Genomic DNA, 11705 nt, shown 5'->3' on the forward strand with positions numbered 1-11705 from the left:
TGATGAAGGGTCTAGGCCCGAAACGTCAGCCTTCCTGCTCCTATGATGCTGCTTGGCCTGCTGTGTTCATCCAGCTCTACACCTTGTTAGCACAGGATCATTGGCTGTTTCTCTGATTGTAACCTAACCTACATAGCACTCTTGAAACAACAGCAACTATGTTTTCCAAGTTAAATCAGAGACAGCTTTTGTATTCTACACAGAGTTAAATATCTCACTTATTTAAATTACAGCCAAAATGTGTTTGTCCCAGAAAAGGAAGCATCCTCCATGTAGATAACAGTTCTCATATTTATTAACCGTGCCAATATTTTTAAGCAAGGTATTTGCTAAATGTATATTGTCGTAAAAGCAGTGTTCACAAGTTATTTCTGCAAGCTAACATCTTTTCACACTCTATCCGTCATTCTTTGAAGGATTTTTGTAACTCCAGGCAGGTTTTGGGATGTGCTTTTTGGAAATGGGATATTTTAATGCCCAGGTTTCACACAAATCTCACGGTCAACTTCCCAACTGGCATTAGGCAGGAAGCGATGAATAGTCAACACAAGTTAGGTGGATGCTTGAGCTTCTCATTCTTGGGAGGGAGGGTAGAGGTGTCCACAGCAGGGAAATTATAAGCTAGTTTTTCTGTCTGGGCCTCTTCTGATTCCAGCTCCCCATCCTATTGACTTCCCCAGTCCCCATGACAAACATCAAAGGTGAAAACAGTGGCCTGGTCTCAATGATGCTTGACATTTGCAGATACCAATTTTGGGTGGTCATGATGATCACCACTCAACCATGGTAACAGTTTCCCAGTGGGATGGCTGTGATTTTTTTTTGCCAGATATATAGTCTCGGTGATTGTCAATGTCTTCTGTCTGATTTTGAACTATTGGAGTTAAAATTATCTCCTTACTCCAGTTTAGAACTTCTAATTTCTAGAATCCAACCTGCACATTAAGAATCACTCAAACAAGTTACACTCTCACAGCTGCCCTGTCCCACTCCATCTCATTGTCTAATTCAGTTTGTCTCTAGGATGTACGTTTTATCACCATCTTACAATCCAAGGTAATTAATGTTTTGACACCAGTGATACCATCAATTAGTAATCGAAAAGAATATCTGGGAAGCTGGATATCTCAACATAAAACAGTCTTAGCTACTTCTTGTCCAATCATGCTGAGCTACCCAAGGAATATGTGAGCGACCCAAGAGTTCTGGATCAAAAGGTATTGTTCTGCTGTTGAGTTGGGTTCAGCTGTTCTGAGTCCTGCTCAGAAAGTTGTGCTCACAGAGGTCCCATCATAATAGTATCTTCCAAAATGTTGCATTTATTTTTATGGAATGTAGCTTTGGATTATTTGAAGTACATTGGATTTTTTTTTAGAAATTGACGAGCTAACAAAGATGAAGAATGTGATGTATTGGTGTGTGCTGTGTAACCATGAGGACAGCTTGCAGCCATCTTTCTCAAAGATAGTAGGCTTTTTCAAAGCCTCTTTAAGGAGGTGGAGAGGCGCAGTGCTAACCAAGATCTTGCTTTCTTCCCACTGCACATACTCAAGATACATAGCTTTCCATTCTGGAACAAAATGAACATCTCAAAGAGTGCATTTATCACTAGGCATTGGAAAAAAATTAACTTCTGTATTATTTGGAATTACCTGACATTTGTTATTCTACTGACATATTTGTTTTATACCATATTATCCAACTACAGCACGAACCTGGTTTTGCATACGTGAGTAATTGAGAACGTTCGATGTGTGTTTATAGCACCAAGTACATACCCTGCACGTTACTGTTGCACAGAATTGTAATATTGAGATAAAAGAAGGTGTCACGCACTCCACAGATAAATAGAACAACAACAATAGCACAAAGGGTTGCATGCTGGTTCATTTAAAGTGGTGTCAGTCAGTAGGCAACATTTTGCCATTTTCTTTCTGAAACTCAATTAATTCAACCCACAAGCATTATGATAAACATTTTCAATTGGAATAATTTTCTCTGTTTTGCTCCTTGCCGAAATAATTGTGTTGTCTTTCAATTTGCAATAGATCAAAATGTTCACAGTTTTGTTTTTGGCATGGCAATAAGCAACATGAAACAAAGAATGAAGGTCACAGCTTCAAAAGTCCATTTCAGGGATGTAGTGGGGAAGATGTGACTGTCCTCTCTTGCATTATCCAAAGATATACTCAGGGTGTGTTTGTGTGTGTGTGAGTGTCAAGCGATTGAATTCGGGCTGAGAGATAAACATTCTGATCGGTTTGTGCATGCTGTTTTCTGCCAGGCCGTCTTCGATGTGGAGCTGTTCAGGAAACAGGAGGATGCTAGAAATGGCTACCTCTACCTGGATACAGTCTTGTGGGTTGAATTTGAGTTCAAACAACAAACCAAAATCAGGATTGTTGTGAATGAAAGCCCGAAACCATTGTAACCACCTTAACTGAAGGAACAAAATGTGCATGGCTTCAAACAATGCTCCAACAGCTGTTTCTGCATTTAGCTTCAAATCCTGATTGAACTATGAATTTTTGGCTTGTCAGCTTGTCGCTATAGTTTGCTCATCGCTGTTCCATCAGCTGTCTATGATGCAGATGTAAAATTGAAATCCACAGTAACATGAGTTTGATATCTTGATGCCCAAATCCTAATGATAATAACTAATGATTTAACCTTATCTTGAACTGAAATGGTGCAGTGGTAAACAATCTTCCCAATTTCAGCTGACCAAGTGCTACTATTGCCAGACTGTAAAACCAGAGGTACAGGTAACGTTTCTGGATCTTGGGTTCAAATCCAGCCTCAGCAAAAAAAATTCGAAAATCTAGAGTTAAGCATCAAATAATGACCATAGAACAGTTGTTAGTTGCCAGGGGTAAAAAAAGGGCCATCTGGTTCACTTATGTTCTTTTAGGGAAGGAAATCTGCCATCCTCACCTGGCCTGGCCTACATGTGACTCCAGACCCACAGCAACGTGCCTGACTCTTGACAGCCCTCTGGCCAATCAGGCTTAGGCAGCATCCATCACATCCTGTGAATGAAGATAATGGTAAACAACAATGAGTCAGCTTGGCAATGTCAATCTGCAATTGCTTTAATGCTTTTTGACATTAAGGTAATTAATTAAAGCAAAACATATTTTTAATAAATTCAAACAGAATCCTCAAACAACTGAGAACAACAATGTGTGTGAAAATTAAGGTTCATTTTTTAATGGCAGGTCAATGTTTTGCCATTTGAAACAGAAGACAGTTTCTAGATCATTTAAAACGAAGGCATTTGATTTCAAAGATTCTGCAAGTCCAGAATTGATTTGCGCCAACGGTTTAATGCTAAATAAATAGCACTCAGTCAGAGAGTCTGAGAGTTCCCGTGTCCATTCTAAATCTGTCCAGCTGCAGATGGGATGGTACAGTTGGCATAAGTGGAGATTTAAATCTGTTCAGACTCTGGTTGACTATCATCAGCCCAGCAATTATGGTGGGAAAGTGAGTCTGAACAGGTTTGGCTGCAAACCATTATTGAATCTCCATCCCAAGTTCTAGCATGAGATGGAGTTATTCTTTCATGTCAATGGATGGGTAACCTCAGTGAGATCTTTTTATTCACTCATGGATGTGGGTGTCACTGGCTGGCCAGCGTTTCTTGCCCATCCCTAGTTTCCCCCTGGAGAAGGTGGTGGTGAGTAGTTTTCTTGAACCGCTACAGTCCATGTGCTGTGTGCTGACCCACAATGCCCTTGGGGAGGGAATTCCAAGATTTTGACCCAGTGACAGTGAAGGAACAGCGATATATTTATAAGTCAGGATGATGAGTGGCTTGGAGGGGAACTTGGCGGTGGTTAGTGTTCCCATATATCTGCTGCCCTTGTCCTTCTACATGGAAGTGGTTGTGGGTTTGGAAGGTGCTGAGGATCTTTGGTGAATTTCTGCAGTGCATCTTGTAGATAGTACACACTGCTGCTACTGAGTGTTGGTGGTGGAGGGAGTGGATGTTTGTGGATGTGGTGCCAATCAAGCGGCTGCTTTGTCCTGGATGGTGTCAAGCTTCTTGAGTGTTGTTGGGGCTGCACTCATCCAGCCAAGTGGGGAGTATTCCATCACACTCCTGACTTGTGCCTTGTAGATGGTGGACACTCTCCTCTGAAAAGAATGGGCAGAAATTGGGAAAGAATGTTTTACAACAACTTGGGCATCGATACAATAAACCTGTTTATTGTTGCTGCACCATTTTAAATAATAAACATGAATCTTAACAAAAAAAAGTTAATTCTTATCATAGCTTGAGGCTGCTGCAAATCTTTAAGCTCTGGCAGAAGGAAGCTGTGGTGTGACTCACTCTTCTTATATTTTGTTTTAACTGATTGTAACCAATGTGGCACACATGTGTGTTTTGATAATCATTTCATCAGGTTCCAGTGTTCATTTTTTCTGCGCCAAAAATATGAAGACGATTAACATCCTCTTGAAAATGCTATGTATTTGCTGGCTGCAGTCTGATTTATAACTCAGTTGTGCTTGTTTCAAACAAGCAACCATGGAAAACATAATCTTTTAAAACATTGCCATGTCTTGTAATGCATGTCATTGCTCAGCCTCTTCCTAATAACCAATTAAAAACCCTACAAAGTATTTTTAGCGGATAAATGATCGGTAGAAAAGGTTCCTGAACAGAACAGTTACACAATATATCACTGAGGACAGGGAGTAGATGTTTAAACAGAGACACTTCCTACAGGATGGTGCTGGTATGAGCGGATGTGGCTGTGGAATAATTAAGTTGAATCCTGAAAGGACACCATGCTATAGGTGGAAGGTTGGAAGCAAACCTGGCACTGTGGAGATATCCTGCAGGATGTTTAAATATTCTTAAAACAACCAAAACAGGAGGCAACTGCATGTACAGAAGGCATTTTAGTAACCTGTGGTTTCCAGTCATTGCAAGGTCCTTCTGGAATTCTGACCAGCACAAGTGAAAAATGAATGCTTATTACTTTAATAATGGACTGTCATTAGTGTATGGATAATATTCCCAGGGCTATCATAACATTGACAGGTGAAGCAGAAGCTGATTTGATATGATTATGCAGATGCCTGATTAGAAAACTATTAGGCAAATATCAGGGGAAGTTCCAATCGAAAAGTGCAATGCTGGAGGTCTGAGCTAAAATCAGAAAATGTTGGAAACACCGAGCAGGTCTAGTTTCATCCAATGAGAAAGAACAGAGTTAATATTTCAGCTCGTTTCATCAGAACTGGGAGATGTTTAGAGACGCCAAAGTGAGTGGACGAACTGCAGAGGCTTTGAGCGAAGGGTTGGATGAGGGATAAGGACAGAAGGCAATTCTCTGATGAGGAGGAAGAGAGGAGGGACTGGACGACAGAAGAGTGAGTCTTCCAGGGTCCAAGGGAATGGTGACCAGGCAGGTAATGACGCAAAGAGGCAAGCAGTGAGATTAGAATATGTTTACTGCTGTCTGTAAGGAGAAACAGGGGAACAAAACAAAACTCCCATAAAAAGAAACAAATGTGAGCGGGGAAAAATGGCAGAGATTTGAATCTGAAGTTATTGAATCCAGGAAGCTGTAACATGCCTTGTCAAAAGATGAGATTCTGCACTTCAAACTGAAGCTGAACTAGTGTGGCAGGCCAAGGGTAGAGTGGTCAGCATAGGGCTTTTGTAGTAGTGTCCCTACCTCTGAGGCAGGAGGCTTGGGTTCATGCCCCATCTGCTCCAGAGATATGTGATAACGTCTCTGAACAGGTAGGTTAGAGAATATCCAAAGAGGTCAGCATGAGAGCCTTGGAAGATTAATTTTTTTTTCTGTCATTCAATCTCTCCTGGTTCTCACCCTTTCGCATGCCTTCCTTTTGCCCTTGGTTCATTCCCCCACCACCAACCCCCCACCCACCCCGTCCCCACCCCCACAACTTTATTCAAAATCTAATTAAATTTATAACTATTCCCCATTCTGATCAACTGGAATCATTAACTCTGTTTCTCTCTGTCTCTCCACAGAGATGTCAGACCAGCTGAGTTTCTCCAGAACATTGTTTTTACAACAGAATCAGCCTAACCCAGAGTGACTGTGGACCATAACTGGTTGCGGCAATGCTGCCAGGGGTTAGCACAGGACTCCGTGCCTTCATCACTCATTGATTAACATGACTGACTGCAATCTGTCTTAATTTTAGGGGGAGCTCGAGAAGCAACTCCTTCAAGCCAATCCCATTCTGGAAGCCTTTGGCAACGCTAAAACAGTGAAAAATGACAACTCGTCTCGATTTGTGAGTATTTCATTTTTGGCTCTCGGGCTTGGTTCAGATTGCAGTCTCCACAATTGTACACGCCACTCAACAATAGTGACAGGCAGTGGTAAAAATGCTAGCTCAGTCTGGAGCTGGCTGGAGTTTCAAAGACCCGGTATCTCAGTAAGATACCAAGAGAAAATACACCCATCGCAAACTTCTGGATGTGTTGAAATGGGCAGCTGGTGGTGTGTTGATTTACTGCAAGGTCTGAACGTGACTGTCAGTGATTTCAGTAATGCTTTGAGATTTTAACTTTGGGCTATAATGTACCAAATACATATGAAGCAGAATGGTAATTATATTAGTCCTTTACCAGTCAGATAATATTCAGGAGAATTTTCCTCGAGGCATGGCATGAGACAGGGAAATGGAACTTCCAGAGAATTTCTGTCTCTTGTTTGTAAATTGCTTTACATCTGATTCAAGAAAATATTCTGCAATAACAACCAGAGAAAAATGATTGAAAGCTCAGTTGGTGTGAAAAAGCCGGAGTGTATTGCATCTGATGAATGTACCTTGATTTTCCATCAATGGTGTTAATTGCATGGAATCCTATGAAACATGCTCTGATCAGATTTCAATGATATTTCCAGTGTCTTCTCCTTCTCCACCAACATGACATAGCAGACATGCGTGTAGGCTCCAATAATCCCCCGAACAATGCTGTCAGGAGCTTTTGCTACTGATTGGGCAACCCAATTTTGGCAACGTCAGGGATTTAGGTGCCAGGCCAAGTGTGATCCGAGAGGTCCTCAGGGATGGCTATACGTCTCTCCATTTGTGTTGGTGGGAGAGGCCTTCAGCAGAGAGACTGTCCCTGTCATTGTGACTTGGCACCTCACACGGATCTGAACACCCCCCTCCCCAACCTATCAATACCATGTAGATCAAGACATCACCCCTTCCTCCTTCCCCACACACCCCCCCCTTCCCCCAGCCCTATATTCAACAAAACCACGCACAGACTTCTACCAGGTTCCTTTGGTCAAATTTGGAGATGATGGAGAATTGGCGATGAGGATGGGTTGACAAACCTGGGAGCCCCTCGTCAGAACTGACATGGATCACAGACGACAATAACATAAAGGGAGCCAGACCCTTGTGTCAGGTCCACGTTGTCTCTGGGAAGCGGCATCTGCAATTGGTCCTCTTCATAATCACCTCTGGTCACTCCAGAATTGGGAAGGTGTTGTCTAAGAGCAATCATCGATCATGTGAGATATCAAGTCTCCAAATTGACATCTTCACACCAAAAACATGTTCCTTTCACCTCTCTTTCAGCATTCTGATGGGATCTGTAGACCACAAGAACAGCAGATGCTGGAAGCCAGAGTCTACAGGTGTGAGGCTGAAAAAGCACAGCACATCAGACAGCATCCAAGGAGCAAAAAAGTCAATGTTTTGGGTCGAAACGCAGATGCTGTCTGACCTGCTGTGCTTTTCCACCTCACACCCATAGATTCTGATGGGATCATTCTCTCTGTGACACTCTTTGACCACCAACACCTCACACCCCTTCCTTGACATCTTCTCATGCAACAGAGGAAGGTGGAGCATTTTGTCCTGTTTGCCTCCTCTCTCCTCAGTGTCCAACTTGTAAAATATTCCATCCAGCCGAGGGAGCAATTAATTTTGGTTTCTTCCAATCTGGTTTCCTGTGCTCACCACTCACACTGGGCCTTCCTGTACAATGGGGGGTGGGAGGGGGACGGGAGGAGGAAATGCTGACACGGAGATTGCATTGTGGGATACCTCTGCGTGGTCCCACAAAATGTGGCCTGATGTTCCAGTCACTTGACATTTGAAAGCACCATCTTGCTGTCATTTCCATCCCAGGCTTGTTGCAGTGTTCCAGTGAAGCCCAATGCAAGCCTGAGGAACGGCAATTTCCAACCTCTAAGACTCAATATCGAGTTCAACAGCTTCAGACCCTGAGCTCTGTCCTCCATTTAGTTACATCTACCTTTCACTAACCTGTCTCCTGCCACTTCCAACTGTTGATTTTTCTTGATTTGGTAAAGTTGACCTATATTCTGCTGTTCACCCTTCTCTGGACCAATACCCCTTGACTATTCCCTTTGCTTTTCTCTCACCTCTAGCTGTCCCCTGACATTGCCTGCTGTTTCACTTGAACTTGCTCACCTTTTACCTGCAGTATAAACTCATCTCTTTTCCACCTCTGGCTTCAGTTCTGAAGAAGAGTCATCATGGACTTGAAACATTAACTCTGTTTCTCTTTCCACGGACACTGCCAGACCTTCTGAGTTTCTCCAGCAGTTTCTGTTTTTGTTTCTGATTGACGCCACTGCCCTCAGAGAGACCTGTCTTGGAGCGGCTAATGAAGGAACAAGCCAATGAGAGACACATTCTGACTGGTAAAGCAAGACCGACAGTTCACCCTCATATCCACACAGTCGGTTTGGAATCTGGAATGGGATTTTGGACACACTGCTAGAGCTCCTCAGTTGTATAAACAAGAAGTTCAGGATTGTCACCATGCAGTTTAGCCAGAATCGATGTGGCTCATTCCCCACTCTTCACTCGGATATTGGTGGAAAGGAAAGGCTCCATTCTGACCTTGAAATCCTTACTGCCGTCCAAACAGATAGAAGGATCATGCTCCTGAGGGACTTTAATGTTGCATTTGGCCATGATCCCAGTGTCTGGAGAGGAACCAAAAGAGTTGGAGAATACAATGTAAATGGTGTTCTCCTGCCAACAAAGTGCTGAGAATGACCTCTTTAGACCAAACACCATCTGCCATCAGATGGACAAATCCAAATGCACATGGGGACAACCTAGTCCCAGGCACTGGCACCTCCTGGATTATGTCCTTGTTCGGGTTAGAGGTCTTTTTTAAATTCATTCATGGGATGTGGGCATCGCTGGCTGATCAGCATTTCTTTCCCAGCCCTAGTTGCCCTTGAGAAGGTGGGGGTGAGCTGCCTTCTTGAACCGCTGCAGTCTATGTGCTGTAGGCTGACCCACAATGCCCTTAGGGAGGCAATTCCAGGATTTTGACCCAGTGACACTGAAGGAACGGTGTTATATTTCCAAGGCAGGATGGTGAGTGGCTTGGAGAGGAACTTGGAGGTGATGGTGTTCCCATGTATCTGCTGCCCTTGTCCTTCTAGACGGAAGTGGTCGTGGGTTTGGAAGGCGCAGCCTGAGGAGTTCTTGGTGAATTTCTGCAGTGCATCTTCTGATGTCTATGACACTGGATTCGTTTGGATCCCAGATGACTGGTCAGATCATTGACACGTCCACTCAGTGATCATACTCCATCATACAGCCCCTAGTCCCAGGGGAAGATAGATCAACATCTCAACCCACCAGCAGCCCCAACAGAAAAGGTTCCAAAAGCAGCTCACAACCGATACAGGAACTCAAATTCATTCCAAACCAATGGGATCCAATAAAGTCAGCTGTATGAGATTCCCATGTCCACACCATTGGGTTGGACACTAGGACTGCTCCGACAACAAAAAAAGGCTGAAATCTGCGAGCTCCTGGAAGAAATCCCACCTGTACACACCGTCTAGTGGAATAACCCAAGGTCACAAATCCAGAAGGCAGCATTCCAACAGCACAAGGATATCACTCAAAGGCACAAAGACATGTATTAGGAAGAGATCACAACAATATACTGATGAGAATGAGATGGGAAGCTTTTCTGAAGCAACCAGAGGTTTATAGACCGAACCAAACTGCCAACATCACCTTTGCTCACAGGGCAATGTTTCTCTTCTTAAGGATGACCATGCCATCTGTCAATGTTGGAAAGAACTTTCTCAGCAGTTTCTCAGCCACAAGAGTGTAATGATCCCAGTTGATGTTATTACTGGATAAGTCAGATCCCAGACTGAACTCTGCCTTGATTGATCATATTCTTGATTTATTTAATGAAGTGGTCACTCACATAAACCCAAACATTCAATATGCCAAATTTGGATTTAAGAATAAAACAGATGTTTACTTTATATTTGTTTGCCGAATAGAATAAACCAATCTTTTCATATGTAAAACAACTGGAAAGATTTAAAAACGCACAGTAAGAATACAATATTCCATCTATCCCAACACCATCATGTTACAGTGCCCAAACGCCACAGAGAATTCCCTTCTTTATCTCTGCTCTTCCCTTCTCTGTTAGGGGAGACAATGGCCTAGTGGTATTATCGCTGGGCTGTTAATCTAGAGATCCAGGTAATGGTCTGGGGACCCGGGTTTGAATCCTGCCATGGCAGATGGTGGAATTCAATAAATATCTGGAATTAAGAATCTAATGATTCCAGTGTCGATTGTCAGGAAAAACCCCTCTGGTTCACTAATATCCTTTAGGGAAGGAAACTGCCATCCTTGTCTAGTCTACATGTGGTTGACTCTTAACTGCCCTCTGGACAATTAGGGATGGGTAATAAATGCTGGCCTAGCTAGTGATGCCCTCATCCTGTGAATGAATAAAAAGAAAAAAAAATCACATCTGAAAGTTTAACTTAGATTTTTAGCTTCTTCCTTGAGTATTCACGTATCAGAGGTTAGACATTCTCAGCTTTGAATAGCCCCTTCACGTTTCTAATCAAACACATCTGGTCTGGAACTCGCAAATTAACACCCTTACGCTAAGAAACGCCAGCAATGTCTCTGTTCCATTCTTCCGATGCAATGGGAGAAATGAACACATGCGTATGTCCATCCTGAAGCTAGCTCCACAAGCAATCAAGTACAATTCCTGCAAAACTGATGATTATGGACTGGACATTGCACCTTGTAGCTGAAAAGTGCCTCAATGTTTTTACAAGTCTCAACTGTTCTAGGGCTAGACAGAAAAAAAAACATTATGAAGACACTCTGAATCTCTCCTTGATAAATGGACAACATTCACATTAATGACTGAAAGGAGCTCACCACCAATTTTTCAGGATCACAGCAACTTGTCCATCAAGCTGTATCAGGCTTTGTGTCCAAAGATCTTAGTGATGGGGCAGAGAGGGAATGGAATGGAGAGAAACCCTGCCCTTGGATCTCACTGCACCATAATATGTCCTTCCCATATGGTGCTTAAAGAGCTGTGAGCTGAGGATCAGCTCGTCAGTCACATGAAGACACACAGAAATTCACGGCTCTGAGTATACATCATCCTTGGATCTAGGGGCAGAAGACAGCAACAACTGTGTGAGTGGTAAGTCTCTGACATGCTTTGGTCAACCAACTACACCATTCCCATCCGTATTACATCCAGGTCTGGCAGCATTTGTAGGAAGAAAGCAGAGTTAATGTTTCGAGTCCAGTGCCTTTTCATCAGAGCAATGTCAAACCTATCCCACTGTGTGTGTACGTGACCCAGTTCCACTGTGTGTGTACGTGACCCAGCCCCACTGTGTGTGTACGTGACC

General features: G+C 43.1%; 1 protein-coding gene across 1 annotated transcript in view; it reads left to right on the forward strand.

The window, feature by feature from the left end:
• Positions 1 to 11705, forward strand: part of LOC109916081 (myosin-11-like) — a 139653-nt gene that overhangs the window by 44934 nt on the left and 83014 nt on the right. The window contains exons 3-4 of the mRNA XM_048609663.1: positions 1678 to 1729; positions 6193 to 6285. Of these exons, the coding sequence (XP_048465620.1) occupies positions 1678 to 1729; positions 6193 to 6285 (145 nt within the window). The remainder of the gene's footprint in view (positions 1 to 1677; positions 1730 to 6192; positions 6286 to 11705) is intronic.

This window comes from Rhincodon typus, chromosome 21, assembly GCF_021869965.1.
Source record: "Rhincodon typus isolate 14 chromosome 21, sRhiTyp1.1, whole genome shotgun sequence".
In the NCBI taxonomy this organism is placed as follows: Eukaryota; Metazoa; Chordata; class Chondrichthyes; order Orectolobiformes; family Rhincodontidae; genus Rhincodon; species Rhincodon typus.